The sequence below is a fragment of the Artemia sp. Qi Xiang Cuo genome, chromosome 10 (genome assembly GCF_049724085.1).
Source record: "Artemia sp. Qi Xiang Cuo chromosome 10, ASM4972408v1, whole genome shotgun sequence".
Taxonomy (NCBI): Eukaryota; Metazoa; Arthropoda; class Branchiopoda; order Anostraca; family Artemiidae; genus Artemia; species Artemia sp. Qi Xiang Cuo.
In genome coordinates, this window is record NC_142803.1 from 1,316,818 (window position 1) to 1,338,425 (window position 21,608).

General features: G+C 33.9%; 1 protein-coding gene across 1 annotated transcript in view; it reads left to right on the forward strand.

Moving 5' to 3' along the window:
• Window positions 1-519: 519 nt before the first annotated feature.
• The window catches only part of LOC148947345 (uncharacterized), an 83,311-nt gene continuing 62,222 nt past the window's right edge, over window positions 520-21,608 (forward strand). The window contains exons 1-2 of the mRNA XM_089095800.1: window positions 520-724; window positions 20,111-20,395. Coding sequence (XP_088951926.1) covers window positions 520-724; window positions 20,111-20,395 — 490 coding nt within the window. The remainder of the gene's footprint in view (window positions 725-20,110; window positions 20,396-21,608) is intronic.

The window sequence follows — 21,608 nt, forward strand, 5'->3', positions numbered from 1 at the left end:
CTAACAGAAACAAAATTGTTAAAAAAAGAAGTTTTGTCAATTGAAAAATTAGAGTGAAATTAAATTATTTTTTTCCGGATGTCGTAGGGGAGTTCCTCCTCTTCAATTTCCTCTTCCTTATCTTTTAGTTGACTGTCTTTCAAAATAATCTAGCAATAACTGCTGAAAGACAAAAGTGTTTTGTTTTTTTTTAAATAGGAAGTAATTTTTAAAACCGCACAAATCAAGGACTTAAAGAGCGGAGAATTGAGTAAGGAATATGGTCCCTTACGTTCGTAATATTTTCTCTTCTTTTTAACTTCTATTGTTTTTTCTTTACTTTCATTTTAGAGGAAACACATTTTTACTGTTTAATAGCTTAGTAAGGCAGTAAGTTAAAATACAGCTCTGTTTATGAAGCCTAGTTAAAATTCCACTGGCGTAATTGGGTCACTTGGCTTTTGCAAAACAAACTTGCGATAGTGCTAAGAAAGTTTTATTAGTTCTTTTATAGTGTCAAAGTGTACAATTCGATTAGTTATGGAGGATTTATTAGCAAACGTACCAACACAAGCCGTAACAACTGTTACAACTGAAGCCGTACCAAACGACTTAGCCTTGAGGAATACAACTTCTTTGGACACATTAGATCGTTTCTTTGGACCCATTAATCCAGATCGCCTTGATCTTTTTAACCTTTACTATCAAATTATCTCACCCTACGTTTTTACTTTCTTCTTTGTTGGTAATTTTAATTTTAATATTTTGTGGAGGTTTCTGATTATATTATTCTTTGTGTTCAAACCGGTCTGTAATGGTTAAATATATTAATATGATGGCAAAAACTTATATGTTTAAAATGATTGAAAGTGTTAGTGACGATAATAATAGTGTAGTTATATTACTCTCATTAAAATTAGCCATACATATTACCTAGCCCTAACCTTCTGTATCTAATTTTATTGTATTGTTGGGATTTCTTCCTGTTTTTCAATCATCTTATTTTCGTTTTACTTCTCAGTTTTGGTCGTTTTGCTTTTACCTTTCCTCCGTGTTCATTCTTTCTTTTGCATTTCTTTATTTTTTTTGTAAACTTTTTTTTCTTTACATCTCTCTCGAGTTTATTCAAGAAAGGATTATTGTGCTTTTAAAAACAAACCAAAGTGAATACTTAAATGGATAGTAAGGAAACAGTCTAATTATGGTAAAAATAAAGAGTATAAAAGTTTGCTTTAGAAATTACAAAAACAAACAAATAAAATTGAAAAACATAGGATTTTAAATCTAATTAAATAAAAAAAACAAGTTTTTTTTAACTGAAAGTAAGGAACGACGTTAAAACTTAAAAAGAATAGAAATTATTCCATATATAAAAGGGGTTGGTCCCTCCTCAACGCCTCACTCTTTACGCTCATGATTTTTATTGTTTAAAATAATAGAGTTGTGAGAAAGTCAAACTTTAGCGTAAAGAGCGAGGCGTTGAGGAGGAAACAGCCCCTTTCATATACGGAATAATTTCTGTTCGTTTTAAGTTTTAACGTCGCTCCTTACTTTCAGTTAAAAAAAACTTGTTTTTTTTATTTAATTTTTGAACGTTTTTGAATTAATGCAGCTTTGATTTTGGCTCACCGTAGATGAATAATTAAAACAAAATTTGCATATTAATTTTACTTTTATTTGGTTAAATGGCTTTCTCAAAAGTTGTTTAATTTTATTTACGAACGTTTTATTAGTAATAAATATACGTAACTTACGAATTAACTTACGTAACGAACTTCTATATTAATATATTTTTAATACGTATATTAGGGGGTTTACCCCCTAGTCAATACCTTTTTCTTTAAGCTAAATTTCGAATTGTGTTTCAATTCTTTAAAAATGACCCCTTAATCACAAAGGCCGTTAATTAGAATAAATAGCTCTTATGAAAGTACTAAAGACATCTTTGGCTTAAAGAGCGAGGTATTGACTAGGGGGTGGACCCAATCATATACGTAATATTTTCTGTTCGTTTTAAGTTTTGATGTTGCCTCTTACTTTCAGTTGAAAAACTTTTTTTTTTATTTCTGATCTTTTTTTTAAAATAATGCTTGGAAATCCGGCACCCCCTTCATAGCAATGTCCCTTCTCCCATGAAAACTTCCTTCATGGAAAGATCTTCCCACGTAACCCCCGACTCAAACCCCCACTACCAGTAAAAATCCCCTCTGAAAACGTCTATATACTTCCCAATAACCAATACTATATGTTAACATTGGGTAAAGTTCATAACTTTAAGCCCTCCTCCCGGGGAATTCGGGGATTAAGTCATCCTAAAAGACATAGTTATCAAATTTTTGACCATGCTGAACAAAATGGCTGTCTCAAAATTTTGATCTGGTGACTTTGGAAAAAAATGAGCGTGGGAGGGGCCCTTGTTGCCCTCCATTTTTTGGTCACTTAAAAAGGGCACTAGAACTTTTAATTTCTGTTCAAATAAGCCCTCCCTGGGTATTCTAGCACCAGGTTGATACGATCACCCCTGGAAAAAAACAACAACAAAGAAACAAATAAATACGCATCCGTGATCTTTCTTCTGGCAAAAAATGTAAAATTCCACATTTTTGTAGAGAGGAGCTTGAAACCTCTACAGTAGGGTTCTCTGATACACTGAATATGATGGCGTGATTTTCATTAGGGTTCTATAATTTTTAGGGTGTCTTTCCCCCTTTTTTCGAAAATCAGCCAAATTTTCTCAGGCGCTTAACTTTTGATAGGTAGGACTAAACTTGATGAAACTTATATATTTGAAATCAGCTTTAAAATCGAATTCTTTTGATGCCTCTATTGATGTAAAATCCCGTTTTCTAGAGTTTCGGTTACCATTGAGCCGGGTCGCTCCTTACTTACAGTTCGTTACCACGAACTGTTTGATATAGTTTTCCTTTCTCTTTTATATCCCATTTTTACATTTAAGTTTGATATTCAACAGAAATATTTTACTAGAATGATGTTTATCCTTAAGTAAATTATGTCTATTAAATGTTTCTTAATAATATGGAAATATAAAGATTGTTTGGAAGGCCAACCCTTCCATGGTGTTAAAGGCAATTTCTTCAAAGATAGTATTAATCTGCAGATGATCTGTTAAAGATAGTGTTTATCTGCTCATGGAAGCCAGTAGGATAGGTAGTCCCAGAAAAAAAGTACATGAAGCCTTTTGTGTAGATCGAAAATAAAAAATTATATCCATTTAAACTTCCTGAAAATAAAAGCTGCGGAACCTCAATCCTAAAAAAAGTTCTCTGGCAGTGGTGGTGATGCCCTACCTCCACCTTTTTAGTTCTATGTCGGTAAGAAGTGATTTCAGTATTTTATGCTAAATAGAAAAAGGTATCATGGGATGGGTGCTTCTAAACCATTTGAAACATTTGAACAGTAAAGAGGACTAAGATTCACTGCAGGTGCAACAAATTCTGTTCGTTTTGTTTATTAAATGTAGTTGTTAGTTACTTTCTGAAAAAAGCTAGTTTTTAAATAAAATTACTAGTTTTTAGATAAAAATAAAATTACAGTGAAAAAATTCTAGAACTGATGGATCTTTGAACAATTAATATCATTATATATCCAATATTCGATTTGATGTTGTTTATACTTTCCAAGACTGTTCAAGACGCATATAGTTTTTCAGAGGCAACGCTGTAGCGTTGCCTATAGCAAAGGCCATACGGCTCCAATGTTTTATTATTATTAATTATTTTTTTCCCAGAGGCACTTCATACGGAAGGGGTCATCGTAGAAACTTCAAAGGGGACTCATTCGATTGAAAATCGAGAGTTCTCGTGCCCTTTTTAATAGTTGAAAATGATTGGAGGGCAGCTAGCCCCCCCCCCCCTTCTCACACCCATCATTCCCCCAAAGACATCCAATAAAAATTTTGAGATAGCCATTTTGTTCAACATAGTTGATTTCCAGATAGAAAATATATTTTTAAGGAGGACACTCCCCCACAACTCTCAGGGCAAGAGTTTTAAGTTATGCCCTGAAGGCTTTTATAGAAGGCGTTGTCGTAGAAACTTCAAAAAAGGCTCATTCAATTGGAATTCAAAGAGATAGTGCCCTATTTGGTAATCGAAAGTGATTGGAGGGCAACTAGCCCCCCCCCCCACCAATCACATCCTCTACCCTCTTCAATCAAAATTTTGATACAGCCAGTTCCCAAATCGGGGCCAATTTCCACATAGAAATTACGTTTTTGAGGAATACACTCCCTCACAGCCATTAAGGAACGGGTATGAAGATGTACCCTGGGGGCGTGTAAGGTTTTTATAGAAGGCGATGTCGTAAAAACTTCAAAAAAGGCTCATTCGATTGGAAATTCAAAGGGCTAGTGCCCTTTTTAATAGTCAAAAGTTACTGGAGGGCAAATAGCTCCCCCACGCCCATCATTCCTCCAAACACATCCAATCAAACTTTTTAGACAACCATTTGTTCAGCGTCGTTAAATTCCAGATAGAAAATATGTTTTTCAGGAGGACATTCCCCCAAAACCCTTAGGGAAAGGGTTTTAAGTTTTGCACTGGGGGCATATAAGGTTTTTATAGAAGGTGTTGTCGTAGAAACTTCAAAAAGGCTCATTCGATTGGAAATTCAAAAGGCTAGTGCCTTTTTTTATAGTCGAAAGGGATTTGAGGGCAACTAATTCCCCTCTCACGCGTACATTTTCCCCAAACACATCCAATCATTTTATTGAACATAGTTTTAAGTTCTGGAAATTAGGTCTTTGAGGATGACAACTCCCCCACAACCCTCAGGGCAAGGGTTGTAAGTTATGCCCTGGGGGCATATAAGGTTTTGTATAGACAACATTGTCTTATAAACTTCAGAGAGGGCTCATTTGATTGGAAATTGAAAGTTCTAGTTCACTTTTTAAGCGTCAAAAGATATTGGAGGTTAACCAGCTTCCCCCCAACCCCTAAACCCTATTTTCCCAAATGCATCCAATAAAAATTTTAAGATTGCTATTTTGTTAAAAATGGTTCAAAGATTTTATAATACAAATTCCGGTGTTGACACAACCCACCACGGCCCGACGGCAAGCGTTATAAGTTATGTCCTGGAGGAATATATGGTTCTTACGGAAGGGATGCTCGAATTAACTTCAAAGAGCGATCATTTGATTGGAAATTGAAAGTTGTAGTCCACTTTTTAAGAGTTCAAAGAGATTGGATGGTACATAGCCCTCCACCCCTCCACGCCCTTTTTTCCTCAAACCCATCCGATAAGAACTTTGAGATAGCTTTTTTCAAAATTAGTTCAAAGACCATATAACGAAAACTCAGGGGTCAACAAAGCCCCCTAGGGCCCGAGGGCAGGTATTGTAAGTTATGCCCTTGAGGAATATATGGTTCTTATTGAAGGGATGCTCTTAAAAAATTCAGAGATGACTCATTTGATTGTAAATTAAATTTCTAATTAAGTTTTTTCGAGTCGAAAGATTTTGAAGGGCATCTAGCCCACCATGTTCCTTTTTTGCAAATATATCCAATAGAAGTTGTTAGATAGTCATTAAGTTACAAATTTATCAAAATTCACATAACAAAAACTCAAGTGTCATCACAAACCCCCCAGAGCCCGGGCAGGCGTTTTAAGTTATCCCCTGGGGCATATATAGTTCTTATGGAAGGGATGCTCGTATGAACTTCGGAGAGGGCTGATTTAAATGGATATTGGAATCTCGCCCTTTTTAAGAGTCAAAAGTGATCAGAGGGTAACTGGCCCCCCAAGCCCCTTTCCCCCAAATACATCTGATAAAAAATTTGAGGTAGCCATTTTGTTAAAAATAGTTCAAAGATCATATAACAAACTGCTTTACGTATGGTCATTTCGTTATAAATAGCTCAAAGGTCAGATAAGAAAAACTTCTGTTTCGAAACGACCTCCCCCCAGGGCCGGGGCAGGCGTTGTAAGTATCGCTCTGGGGGCATATATGGTTCTTATGGAAGGTATTCTCGTATAAACTTCAGAGAGGGTCCATTTGAATGGAAATGGACAGTTGTAGTTCATTTTCTCAGAGTGAAAAAGATCGGAGGGCAACTAGCCCCTCCCGCCCTCCACGCTTTTGGGCGTATCGAATGGATAAACCCATCCGATAAAAATTCAAGGTAACCATTTTGTTAAAAATAGTTCAACCCTCAGATATTCAAACTCCAGGGTCGAAACAACCTCCCAGGGCCGAGGGACAAGCGTTGTAAGTTATACTCTGGGGATTTATATGGCTTTTATAGAAGAGATACTCTTATAAACTTTAGAGGGCTCGTCTGACTGAAATCTAATAGTTCTAATTGCGTTTTAAATTTTCAAAAACGACCGAGGCTTAATCTAGTCAACCCCCAAACGTCTTGTTCCCCGACCCGTCCAACAAGAAAGCTGTGATAGCAAGTTCGTTAAAAATAGTTCAAATATCGGATAGTAAAAACTCCGAGGTTGAGACAAACCCATTTTTTCACTTTGACATTGTTACTTTGATATCAGTTTTGATACTTTGATGAATATTTGTTTTTTTTAAGTTTGATTTTGAAATAAACAATTTTCAAAAACTTGATATTTTTAAAAATCAAAGACGAACAAAAATTAATTAAAAAAAAAACTTTCCAAAAAAATAAGTTTTTCAAAGGAAAGTAAAGGCCATTTTAAACTTAAGCTCAGCAGATACAAATACCTTTTAAAACTCAAACTCAAACCGACCAGAAATTACTATTAATGAATAAATTAAACCCAAAACAAACAGAAATTAAATAAACAATTTATAATATACTATTTAAATTTATTATATACTATTGAAGTAAAACTAGCTTTTTATCATCGGCAATATTTTCATCGGTAATATTAGTCTACATCAATTCAAACTCAAAGCGACCAGAAATTACTATTAAAGAATAAATGAAACTCAAAACGACCAGAAATTAAATAAACAATCATAGCATCCAAAGGACTAACAAACTTCTACTTAAAACTATCAAATTTTTCTTAGAAGTATAATTTTTTTTCCGTTCATGATAAAAAGTTTTCTGTCAAAAGTAGCAAGTTTCCAATTAATGTCACTATGGAATTCAATTCCTTCTTCTTTGATTGCACTGCTGCAGAATCTTGAGGAGATGTTTCCTGTCTAGGGGGATCTGTGACGGCGACGGGTCTCTCACGATAAGGTCTATAATTGTCCACACGACGCAATGCATCTTGAAGTAAAACTAGCTTTTTATCATTGGCAATATTTTCATCGGCAATATTAGTCAACATCAATTCAGACTCAAAACGACCAGAAATTACTATTAATGAATAAATGAAACCCAAAACGAACAGAAATTAAATAAACAATCATAGCATCCAAGGGACTAACAAAATTCTACTTAAAACTATCAAATTTTTCTTAGAAGTATAATTTTTTTCCGTTCATGATAAAAAGTTTTCTTCTAAAAGTAGCAAGTTGCAAATTAAATCGAGTAGATTATAACTTTTTCCCTGAAATATAATTCGTTTCCCAGTGCTATCGACTTGACCTTGATAATCACCACCACTCTCCAACATGAGATTTGTTAATACTCTTTTACTCTGTTCTTGATAGGTCACTGGCAATAGGTTTCCAATTGATTTCACTATGGAATTTAATTCCTTCTCCTTTGATTGCACTGCTGCAGAATGTTGAGAAGATGTTTCCTTTTCAGGGGAATTTGTGACGGCGATGGGTCTCTCACGATAAGGTCTATGTTTGTCGGCACGACGCAATGCATCTTGAAGTAAAACTAGCTTTTTATCATCGGCGATATTTTCATCATTCTTAAATATGCTTAGACGGTCTTCAAAGTGTTCCAAAAGTGAGAGGACATGTTCCATTGATGTCAATTTATAGTATTTAGCCATCTAGTGAAAACTTTTTACAAGTCCTGCAATTATTGGCAGTAAAAGTGTAAGAAAGCTACCGCCCGCTTGAAGGAGATGTTTTCTTTTAAAAGTGTTTCCTTTGTTTTTCCAAGTCAAGGCACGTACAGTGGAACGATGTTGCTTTGTCTGTTGTCTAACAGCTTCTGGCATCTGTGCATTGCCCTCAGTTAAATTTAAACAAAGTTCAGATACTAGATTAATAAATTCTTTCATGTTTGAGTATGGCTTGGCTGAGTGGATGTTCTGAAGTGCCTAGAGCGGAAAATAAATGTCTATTATCGTGTAGTTTTTTTCAGTGTCATGATAGAAACTAATAGCCTTTTTCTACTTTTCACTGGAAGATATACAGTAATTTTTTTGTCGAAAATATCTGTGACTACACCGTTAGATCCTCGGGCGTATTCTGATTAAGATCTATTAAAATGTACCCATAGGGCTTATTTGTCACCTGCCTGTACGCTGACAGCAGAAATTTGGGGGCACCGGGATATATTTGTTTATTGAGAGTTATTAGCGAGCTAGAATCACGAAGAACTCGGTAGATAATATAGATGGTGCAATTCATTGCAAGAGTTCTCATACATTTGCTCTGATGAAAAAGATTGTGTAGAACTAGGGTTATGGAAATGTGTTCATGATGAGAACAGACGGTAAACAGTTGTAGCATTTCCATTGAGAACTGTTCAATCGATTCAGCCAAATCATCAATAATCAGCCATGAGTTTTGTTCAATACTATTGAAAACATTAAGTCCTCGTCTGAATTGTGTTGGCATAGATGTGGCAGTGGCAATAGATTTTATTTGGTCATATGACTCTTGCCAAATACTATAGCAATAGTAAATTTTCTTTGGTTTTTCCAAAAACGTTTTATTACAATTTTTAATTATTTTAGCTAAAAGTGTCGTTTTCCCAGACATTGACAGGCCACACAGAAACGACTTGAAAGGTGTTTTAAATTGATAAATACCCATAGATCTACCTTGTACGTTAACAAGAACAACAAAAACAATATTTTTTTCCTTTATTAACATCAACACTTTATGTACATCAATAATAACACTATTTTTCATTTATTACCATAAAAAACTTAAAATTAAACAATAGCACACACTAATACACACACTATTTTCACTTATTGACAACAAACTACTTAAAATACAGCATGAAAAATAGAAGCACAGTTGAACAAATTATTGTCAAATGATAAAAGTCCTTTACGATTTGTAACAATATCACATATTAAATCAAGCAGATTATAACTTTTTCCCTGAATTATTTTTCATTTCCCAGTGCTATCTACTTGAACTTGATAATCACCACCAGTTTCCAACATGAGATATGTTAATACTCTTTTATTCTGTTCTTGATAGGTCACTAGCAATAGGTTTCCAATTGATGTAAGTATGGAATTCAATTCCTTCTCCTTTGATTGCACTGCTGCAGAATGTTGAGAAGATGTTTCCTTTTCAGGGGAATTTGTGACGGCGATGGGTCTCTCACGATAAGGTCTATGTTTGTCCACACGACGCAATGCATCTTGAAGTAAAACTAGCTTTTTATCATCGGCAATATTTTCATCATTAATAAATTTGCTTAGATTGTCCTCAAAGTGTTCCACGGGTGAGAGGACAAGTTCTATTGGAGTCAATTTATAGGGTTTAGCCATCTAGAGAAAACTTTTTACAAGTCCTGCGATTATTGGCAGTAAAAGTGTAAAAAAGCTTCCGCCCGCCTGAAGAAGACGTTTTCTTTTAAAAATTTTTCCGTTGTTTTTGCAAGCCAAGGCACGTACAGTGGAACGATATTGCTTTGTCTGTTGTCTATCACGTTCTGGTAATTGTACATTGCCCTCAGTTAAATTAAAACAGAGTTCAGATATTAGATTAAGAAATTCTTTTTCAACACCATGTTTGAGTATGGCTCGCCTGAGTGGATGTTTTGAAGTGCCTAGAGCAGATAATAAATGTCTATTTTCGTGTAGTTTCTTCAGTGTCATGATAGCAACTAATAGCCTTTTTCTACTTTTCACTGGAAGATATACAGTAATTTCTTTGTCAAAAATATCTGTGACTGACAAGTAGATCCTCAGGCGTATTCTAATTAAGATCTAGTAAAATATTCCCATAGGGCTTATTTGTTGCCTGGCTGTAAACTGATAGCAGAAATTTGGGGGCACCGGGATATATTTGTTTATTGAGAGTTACTAGCGAGCTAGAATCACGAACAACTCGGTAGATAATATAGATGGTGCAATTTATTGCAAGAGTTCACATACATTTGATCTGATAAAAAAGATTGTGTAGAACTTGGGTTATGGAAATTTGTTCATGATGAGAGCGAACGGTAAACAGTTGTAGCATTTCCTGTGATAACTGTTCCATCGATAAATTTTCTTTGGTTTTTCCAAAAACATTTTATTACAATTTTTAATTATTTTAGCTAAAACTGTCGTTTTCCCAGACATTGACGGGCCTCACAGAAATGACTTGAAAGGTGTTTTAAATTGATAAATACCCATAGATCTACCTAGTACGTTAACAAGAACAGAAAGCAATAGTAAATTTTCAACAAGTAACAATAGTAACAAGAAATAGTAATAGTAAGTAATAAATAGAAATAGTAACAAGAAACAAGTAATAGTAAAACTGTTGTTTAGAAACAGAAAAACGCCCAACAATTAGTTTCAAATACCGTGTCAATTTTTAATAGCGCTTATTATTTCCTTCTGATTCAATGAATCAGATAAAGCATAGCATATATTGAAGACGTAACCTAACCTAACCCAACATAGGTACCTTTTGGTCCCCCTAAACCTCAAAAAGCTAAAGTTTACATCTTTGTCACGGAGTGAGCAACACTTCACAAATCAGAGAAAACCTGTTTTTCTTTTAGCATCTCGGTCTTTCTCGATGCGGTCTTTCTCGCATGACTACTGAATTCTAGACAAGTACCAACATCGTTAGCAACACGCAATTTATATGTGTGAATATTTTGTATATATATGAATATATACATATAAAAATTTATATGTATATATTCTATATATGAGTTACAAGTAAGAAATAGTAAGTTACAATAGTAACAAGACAGCACTTGTTACTATTACTTGTAAATTAGGAAGAAATATTGTGAGACACAAACAGCTATGCTAAAGGTTACATGAACACGCAATTTATATGTGTGAATATTTTGTATATATATGAATATATACATATAAAAATTTATATGTATATATTCTATATATGAGTTACAAGTAAGAAATAGTAAGTTACAATAGTAACAAGAAAGCAATAGTAAATTTTCTTTGGTTTTTCCAAAAACATTTTATTACAATTTTTAATTATTGTAGCTAAAAGTTTGTTTTCCCAGGCATTGACGGGCAACACAGAAACGACCTGAATGGTGTTTTAAATTGACACATACTGCTGTAGACAACAGTCGGACAACAACTAAATGTAAGCCATACTTGTCTAATGAATAAATAATAATTTTCCCATAGATCTACCTAGTACGTTAACAAGAACAACAAAAACAATATTTTTTTCCTTTATTAACATCAAAACTTTTTGTACAGCAATAATAACACTATTTTTCATTTATTACCATAAAAACTTAAAATTAAACAATAGCACACACTATTTTTCAATTATTGACAAAAAACTACTTAAAATACAGCATGAACAATAGCAGCACAGTTGAACAAATTTCTAGACTAAGAATTTAAAAAATGAGAATTCCCTCAAGTGCTCCCCCCCCCACCCCACCCCTCCAGGGCAGAAGGCCAGGCCAAGGGCCGAAGGCAAGATGCGGACGGAACCCCCAACCCCCCGGGGCCACGCGGGGGGTGTGGGCCTGAAAGGGGAAAAACAAAATCTGTATACAATAGCCGCTGCTGCAATTATAATTGATAAATTTTTGTTGTCCCCCGCCCCCCCCCAAGTACTATAATTTGAATTTAAGTTAATTTATCCAGACAGAGTTGGTTTCGATAGTCTACACATTCAACTCAGTCTTAAATTCAATAGTAGCAGTGGGGGAGAACTTTTACAACATTCACCAGCATAGAGCCGAATATGGTTCTTCTACACAGAAAAAAGAGAAATGTTGTTCTGAACAAGAATATAGGGGGGGGGGGCAATTCAGTACTGCAGATTTCCAAAAAACTCATGTTGTCATTCCTTTACAATGTGTGCAAGGTACAATAGCCAAGGAAGGGGGAGGATCAAATTAACTATGGGGACACAGATTCTCTGTTTTTAAAACTGGGGATTTATTAAATGATTTGGAAAATGGGGTGCATATCAGCTCGCAGACACCAATAGGACTCAGTCCCTCTACCCCGATTTGGTGAATCGTCAAGCCCCCAATCAACTATTAATGTTAATATCAGAGATGGGGAGTGATTTAATATCAAAAAGTGTGTTCCCCGGTTCTAAAGTGTACTGTGTGGAAACACACGGCAAGGATGTAAAACAGGCGCGCAAAGATGTGCCTACAAACTTTGTAAAAAATATTTTCGACATGATTGTCTACAGAAACTGTGTAGATAGTTGTTTAGTGCCAAGTGTAAAAGTGCCAGAAATTCGCTCTCTACAGCATAGAAACTATACTCTTAAAGTGGAAAAAAATGCCATGTCATGTATATCCGACAAGGTCTATGTGCTCGAGAATGGTGTAAAAGTACTCCCCCACGGAAACTATCAAATTAAAGACTGAGTTTAATGTGTAGACTGTCAAAATCAACTCGGTCTGGATAAGTGAACTTAAATTCAAATTATAGTACTTGGGGGGGGGCGGGGGGCAACAAAAATTGGTCAATTATAACTGCAGCAGCGGCTATTGTATACAGATTTTGTTTTTTCCCTTTCCGGCCCGTGCCCCCCGCGGGGCCGCGAGGGGAGGGCCCCGCCACTGCCGGCCTTCGGCCCCGGAGGGGTGGGGGGCCCTTGGGGTGGGGGGTCCCTTGGGGGAATTCTCATTTTTTAAATTCTTAGTCTAGAAATTTGTTCAACTGTGCTGCTATTGTTCATGCTGTATTTTAAGTTGTTTTTTGTCAATAATTGAAAAATAGTGTGTGCTATTGTTGTATTTTAAGTTTTTTTTGGTAATAAATGAAAAATAGTGTTATTATTGCTGTACAAAAAGTGTTGTTAATAAAGGGAAAAAATATTGTTTTTGTTGTTCTTGTTAACTTACTAGATAGATCTATGGGAAAATTATTATTTATTCGTTAGACAAGTATGGTTTACATTTAGTTGTAGTCCGACTGTTGTCTACAGCAGTATTTATCAATTTAAAAAACCTTTCAGGTCGTTTCTGTGTGGCCGTCAATGTCTGGGAAAACGACAGTTTTATCTAAAATAATTAAAATTGTAATAAAATGTTTTTGGAAAAACCAAAGAAAATTTACTATTACTATAGTATTTGGCAGGAGTCATACGACCAAATAATAGCTATTGCCACTGCCACATCCATGCCAATACAATTCATACGGGGACTTAATCTTTTCAATTGTATTGAACCAAACTCATGGCTGATTATTGATGATTTGGCTGAATTGATTGAACAATTCTCACAGGAAATGCTACAACTGTTTACCGTTCACTCTCATCATGAACACATTTCAATAACCCTATTTCTACACAATCTGTTTCTTCATAGCAAATGTATGAGAACTCTTGCAATGAGTTGCACCATCTATATTATCTACATAGTTGTTCGTGATTCTAGCTCGCTAATAACTCTCAATAAACAAATATATCCCGGTGCCCCCAAATTTCTGCTGTCAGCGAACAGCCAGGCGACAAATAAGCCCTATGGGTACATTTCACTAGATCTTAATCATAATACACCCGAGGATCTACGTGTAGTCACAGATATTTTCACCAAAGAAATTACTGTATATCTTCCAGTGAACAGTAGAAAAGGCTATTAGTTGCCATCATGACACTGAAGAAACTACACGAAAATAGACATTTATTTTCCGTTCTAGGCACTTCAAAACCTCCACTCAGGCAAGCCATACTCAAACATGGTGTATACAAAGAATTTATTAATCTAATATATGAACTTTGTGGAAATTTAACTGAGGGCAATTTACACTTGCCAGAAGGCGTTAGACAACAGACAAAGCAACATTGTTCCACTCTACGTTCCTTGGCTTGCAAAAAACAAGGATAAAATGATTAAAGAAAACGTCTTCTTCAGGCGGGCGATAGATTTTTTACACGTTTACTGCCAATAATTGCAGGACTTGTAAGCAGTTTTCTCTAGATGGCTAAACTCTATAAATTGACTCGAATAGAACTTGTCCTCTCACCCGTGGAACACTTTAAGGACAATTTAAGAGAATTCATTAATGATGAAAATATTGCCGATGATAAAAAGCTAGTTTTACTTCAAGATGCATTGCGTCGTGTGGACAAACATAGACCTTATCATGAGAGACCCGTTGCCGTCAGAGATCCCCCTAAACAGGAAACATTTCCTAAAGATTCTGCAGCAGTGCACTCAAAGGAGAAGGAATTGAATTCCATAGTGACATCAATTGGAAACCTATTGCCAGTGACCAGAACAGAGTAAAAGAGTACTAACATATCTCATGTTGGAAATTGGTGGTGATTATCAAGGTCAAGTCGATAGCACTGGGAAACGAATTATAATTTAGGGAAAAAGTTATAATCTACTCGATTTAATTTGTAACTTGTTACTTTTGACAGAAAACTTTTTATCATGAACAGAAAAAAATTATACTTCTAAGAAAAATTTGATAGTTTTAGTAGAAGTTTGTTAGCATTGAGGAAAAAGCTGTTACTTCGAAGAGAAAGTTTGTTAGTGTTAAGAAATATTTGCTAATTCTAACAGAAAACTTGTTATCATAAACGAAAAAATTCTTACTTCTAAGAAAAATCTGGTATCTTTGACAGAAAACTTGCTACTTCTTACAGAAAACTGACAAAAAATTGTTACTTCTAAGAGAAATTTGATAGTGTTAAGTAAAAGTTTGTTAGTATTAATATAAAATATTGATGCTTCGAAGAGAAAGTTTGTTAGTGTTAAAGAAAATTGTTACTTCTGTCAGATAACTTGTTATTAATGGCGAAAAAATTTTAACTTTTAAGTGAAATTTATTATCATTGATGGAAAGGTTGGTATTATTAGAAAAAATTATAACTGTTATGAAAATATATATTTCTTCTAAGAGAAATTTGAGTGTGTTAAGTATAAGTTTGTTAGTATTAAGAAAAAAGTTGTTACTTCGATGAGGAAGTTTGTTAGTGTTAAGGAAAACTTGCTACTTCTGACCGAAAACTTGTTATCATTAACGAAAAAAATTGTTACTTCTATGAAATATTAAGGTAAAATATGTAACTTCAAGGAGAAATTTTTTAGTGTCAATGAAAAATTGCTACATCTACCAGAAAAATTATTATCATAAACGAAGATATTGTTATTTCTAAGAAAAAATTGGTCTCTTTGACAGAAAACTTGCTACTTTTAACAGAAAACTTGTTATAACTGACGAAAAATTGTTACTTTGATGAGAAACTTTGTTAGTGTTGAGGAAAATTTTCTACTTCCGACCGAAAACTCGTTATCATAGACGAATAAGTTGTTACTTTTAAGAAAAATATGGTATATTTGAAAGGAAACTTGCTACTTCTAACAGAAAGTTTGTTATCACTGACGAAAAAATTTTTACTTCTAAGAGAAATTTGATAGTGTTAAGTAAAAGTTTGTTAGTATCAATGGAAAATGTTGATACTTCGAAGAGAAATTTGAGTGTGTTAAGTAAAACATTGTTAATATTAAGGGAAAATGTTGATACTTCGAAGAGAAAATTAGTTAGTGTTAAGGAAATCTTGCTACTTCTGTCAGAAAACTTGTAATCACTGACGAAAAAATTTTTACTTCTAAGAGAAATTTATTATCTTTGACGGAGAACTTGGGGGTATTATAAAAAATTGCCCAAAAGTTGGAGGGGGGCTTTTCGAGGTTGGGGTAGGGGACCTTACAACACTGTTCGAATGGTACTTGTGTATTATAACGACCACATTCGGTAACTGCCAAATAAAAAATAAGATGTATCTCTTAATAGGAGTAAGCATTCCCTGAGATGCCTTACCATTTCCTTTTATGCTTTCAAATTTATTTTGTCTTAAGGAGAAATTGTCTCAACCAGTTATATTCTCCCGTCTGTATTTTCAACTCTCTGATAAGAACGTTCAAATGTTGAAGTTTCCTTTTATGATGATGACACCTTGTTATCACAGTATTCCATCCGGTGATTGACATAAGTCATCTTTTCCTTATCTAATGATGTCACTTGTTCTTGTACCAATTGTATTCACTGAGCGGGTTGCGTCACCCTTGAAAGTAGGTCAATGATCTTGTACTAATCGCGGTATTCAATACCCATATATGGACTTCCGTTCGGATGAATAGATGGGTTCCTACTAACAGCCCCTTAGGTCTCAAAGGGGGTCTGCGAGAAATGCAATAACTAAAATCTGAAATCAGATGACATAGTTCTCCAACTTATTTAATTGCTGGCTGGTTTTGTTTTTGAGTGAATGAATTGTTTTCTTTTCTTTTATTCCTCAGTTTTTTGCTAGTATTCGTCGATGGCAGTTAATATTTTTTTGTATTTTGTGCCAATCGCAAATATTGGCGAATAACATGCTTTTATGGTTGTTAGGTATTTGGTTTTAATTCTTATAATTTTTGGCTTTTAATCAATTCTATTCATCTTTTAAGTTTTTGGTTTTTTCTTTGGTTTGTTGTTTCTTTTCACATTGACTTTCCGCGTTTGTTTTTTGTTGTTTTTTTTGTTGGCACTTTCCTTGGATACATTATTTCGTTTCGCACTGAAGAAGAAAGGCATTTGTCTTTTCGAAATATTCGCTTTGTTGTGTTTTTTCAGTATTTTCATTTGGCTTTAAAAAAAACATTTTTTCTCGTTTTTCTTTCTCTATTTGATGTCAGGCCAATATTGTTTAAGAAATTTTTTTCGTCATGTTTATGGGGAGCATTCTACCAATGTTGTTACTACATTCATATCTCTTGTGAGAAAAAAGCTAATTTGATTAATCAAGAGTATTTTCTTCATAATTGTAAAACGAACCGTATTTAACCCAAGTCAATACGACCTTCATTTCCCTTAAACACACGTAACGAACGGCAATTTACAGAACGTCTAGAGTTTGGTATTTTAATTCATGTCATTAGCAATTGCAAAAGTAAGCGCTACCGGTTAAATCAGGATATTTTCAGGCTAGAACGAGAAATATTCTCAACTCTATCTTACGCTGATTTTTATCAAATTAAGGCTATTTCTGAGAATTCTTTTCAGCAGGATTATAGGATTTCTAGGCAAAGACTTTCAGAGAAATTACACCATTTAAAATTGAAAAACACTCTAATAATCCACCTTTTGTCCCAAAAGTGTACCCTGGTCCTGCTGTGATAAATCTCAGCTCCACGCCCCTTACAAAAGAGCGAAATCAGGTTCTGTCGAAAGGATTGAAATTTTCGATAGCTCCTTCGAAAATACCTTATAGTGAAATTATTGCTAACACAGAGGGGGTTTTTCATGACTCTCGTATGGAGATTGGAGAGACTGCTGAGGTTAGAGCACATTTTGTTGAAACCTTTTTGGATTCGCCTTCTCTTAATAATCCAAATTCAAAAAATTTAAGGTTTTAATTTTTATAATTTTTTTCTTTTATTCAATTTTATTCATCTTATAAGTTTTTGGTTTTTTCTTTGGTTTTTTGGTTCTTTTCACATTGACTTTCCGCGTTTGTTTTTTGTTGTTTTTTTCTTAGGCACTTTCCTTGGATACATTATTTCGTTTCGCGCTGAGAAAGAGAGGCGTTTGTCCTCTCGATATATTCGCTTTGTTTTTGGTTTTTCAATTTTTTTTCAACTTTTATTCAATTTTATTCATCTTTTAAGTTTTCGGTTTTTTCTTTGTTTTTCTGTTTCTTTTCACATTGACTTTCCGCGTCTGTTTTTTTTTTGGCACTCTCCTTGGATACATTATTTCGTTTCGCGCTGAAGAAGGGAGGCCATTGTCCTCTTGAAATATTCGCTTTGTTGTCTTTTTTCGGTATTTTCATTTGGCCTTTAAAAACCCCATTTTTGCTCGTTTTTCTTTCTTTATGTGATATTCAATTAGAAGTTTGACTGCCAGTTCTCCGAGACTATTTGGTTGCATTGTTTGGTACCATCTAAACATTTCGAAAATGATGGAGCTTATGTTGATGCATTATTTGCTGACATAGTTTTTGACAGTTTTGACAAATATGTAGTAGTGAAAGAAGCTAAGGGTATATGTACCCTTCCATTTTTGTACGTTTGCTTGCTAGTTTTCATTTAAACGAAATTTTTTGCTGTTCGCCACTAGGGACTACTTTAGGCCACTTTCATTTCTTATTGTTGTCGTCTGTATTTTAACATATTGAATGGGCGTCACTATTGTGCTCTGCTGAAGGTGGTCTGAGCATCAAAATAATCTTGCAACTTTATAGAGACGTTTAATCTAATAAGTCAGTAATATTTTATAGTAGATATAATATTAGATATATTATTAGTAGTAGATATTTCAGTAATAAGAAACGGTAGATGAGTACTACTTCGTATGTTTTAAATAAATGGAGATTCGCGTTGACTTTGTACAAAAGCATAGAGAAACGTCCCTGCTTCTGGGGTATTCGATATTCAGGAACGTTAAAGGATGCAAGTCTGCTGCTTTTGTTGACATAAACAAATAAACGTTCAAATAAACATCAAAACATCATAAGTTTAAATTACTGGAGGACTTATCTACTAGTTCGAGGCTTTAATGTGGTTCTTTATTTTTGTTTAAATCGTTTTTATGTAGGAAAATCTTTTTATTAATCAACCTCACATGAATAGGGGTGTGTTGCTTCAGGTGACCAATCTAGGATAATCCCTCTGCTTGTAATTGGGGAAAAAGGAGGAGGGGGAGAGGGCTTCAAGGTATGTTTTATGGGAGGTGGAGGAAATGCACTATTATTCTCAAAAATTAAAATATACAGATATTTCTCTTATTTGTCTCTTATTTTTAGGGGGTCTAAGCTTTGAAATTTGTTAAATGAGAATATTGAAAATAGTAATAAAAAGGCTGTTGAAGAATGAATTGTTTTTTAAATATGATTTTAATGATTACCCAATAGGATACATAGTTGAAAGATTAATTGGTATTAAATAATTAAAAGTAATGTTTTATGTTTATTGAGGTATGTTAAGGAAGGAGAGTTGAGTGCGAAGTGTTAAGCTAGTGGTAGCAGGGTATATGATGTTGTAGTTCGGTTATGTTTTTCAACTCCTTCTGAGGTTCATGTTATTTTTTTTTGTTTTTTCATTACTTTTTTTTTATTTGTTTGGTTATCCCTCCTCCATATCATGCTGTGCCATTTGGGGGGGGGGGGTTATGTTACTTTTTTTGTTAGTAATTGTCATTAAAAAAAGAAAATTGAAATATTTTCTAGACATTTCGTCTGGTGAATTTGGTCAAAAGTCAAAAGATAATTTCTCAGAAATCTAAATAACAAATTATAATGATTTAATCAAACCACTGGTTTAATCCAATATTAGAAAATTGTGGAAGAAAAGACACAACTCTAAGTTGATGTCTGGAAAAAGATTCTAGGCTGTTCAAGTTGGTCATTAAACCCGTAGAGGTCGCCATGTAGATATATTGTTGTAACTCTAAGTCAGTTAAGCTAAGTAATGTTTCATTGAATAAATTATGACATATATGGTTAAATAGTTGAATCTATATTTATGTATTGTTATCTTTATGAAGTTAATCTGTTCAATTCTGAATTATGATGTGTTAAATTCTATTCCACGACTGTTCATTTGAAATTAATTAATTAATTATAAAAATAAATTAAAAGAAACCTGAACGTAAGATAAAGTAAAGCAAAAAGACCTCTACTCAGGAATTGGTTGTATTAAAGACTTTTCATTAATATGGAGGAGTAAGTTTCAAAAACTCAAAAAAAAGCAAATTCTGTGAAAAATATGGTAAAATAGTTGTTAAATAAACTTTTTATTGTTTAGGAGGTAGTACGAGACCAGATGTGCCCATTTAACGCAGCTGCCTGTGTTCAACTGTATCTTGATAGAGTTTTTCACGATGTTAGAATGAGAAAACTTTTTATTTTCGTTTGTTTCAGTCGTCCCTATTTTCTGGTTAGCGGCAGTTGTGATTGGAACGCCCCCACCAAAACCAACAACCCCTAAAGGTGGTTTACCCCCAGAGCCTACAAAGCCAACAACAACAGCAACAACTACAACAAAAGCAAAGACTACAACAACACCCACAGAAGCTACCACACTATTCTTAAATATGACAACAGAAGCATCTCCAATCATGCTAACATTGTCGCCTATTGCAAGTGTTATATCAGGAGTTCAAAATACAACAGGAGGGAACAGAAAATGGAATACCAGAGCCCCAAGTACGAAATTTAAATACTTGACTAAATTTTGATTTAATTACAAATCATAACAGGTAAATTTACCATCATTTAAAAAGTAGTTATAACACATATGTATTTTGTAGTTTAGATCCTAAATTTGATATCATATTATAACTGGTTTGTAATAAGCTTATATTCTCAATCCCTTAACTAATTATAGCACGCGAAAATATTGAATAAATATATAATAAAATTTTTATAAAAACACATTGTTAGTCTAAATATACCTAAATTTGGACTTCCAACACTACCCCGTACATCAGGGTTCTAGGATATCAGCTTTTAAATACTTTGAGAATTGAGATAAACTTGACTGTGCCGAAATGTTCTATTATACTTGCACAACATTTAGCTTCATTAAAAATGAATTTTAACAATTTTCCAGTATTACCAATTAGTTTAGTGAGCAGTATTATCTCTAGATTTGCAGCTACTCGACGGTCTCCAATTGAGGGGCTCGGATGGGATGATTTTTTGAGTAAAAACAGACTCCTTGCCCTGACTCACTAAGTTCTATTCTCAACTCAAATTGCCAAGTGAACTCTCAGAGGGTTTCAGCATCTCCTTCGGTTGCCACCGACAGCCCCTGCAGGAAAAATTCTCGTTTGATTTCACTACATTATATACAAATTTACCCATTAATTTAGTATTTATAAATTTAAAAAAGATTATTAAGAAAGCTTTTCTTTTGTCTAATTTGCCGTTTTTAAAAATTGATGTGTATAATAAGAAGGCGAGATGGACTAATTATTTTAATAGTACAACTAGCTCAAGATGTTATAGCCTAGATATGATTTTTGATCTACTAGAATTTGTTCTATTTAATACTTATATAAAATTTAATGGCAATCTATATTATCAAAGTAATGGAATTCCTATGTGGGGTAATGCCAGTCCAGTTATAGCGGACCTATTTCTAAATTTTTTAGAATACGATTATATGACGGATAAAAAGAATCCAAGTAATATAAAGTATTTGCTCTCAAATAATTAAAGATATTTAGATGACCTTCTGGTGATAAATTGTTCAAATTTTTTAGAGATTGCAATTAAAACATATCCACCAGAGTTAAAGCTGGAATCCAGTAATGGAAATGGCAAATATGACCATTTTCTAGATTTAGAGATTAATTTGATACCTAATAATACAATAAATTTTAAAATATACAATAAAACAGACGATTTTAATTTT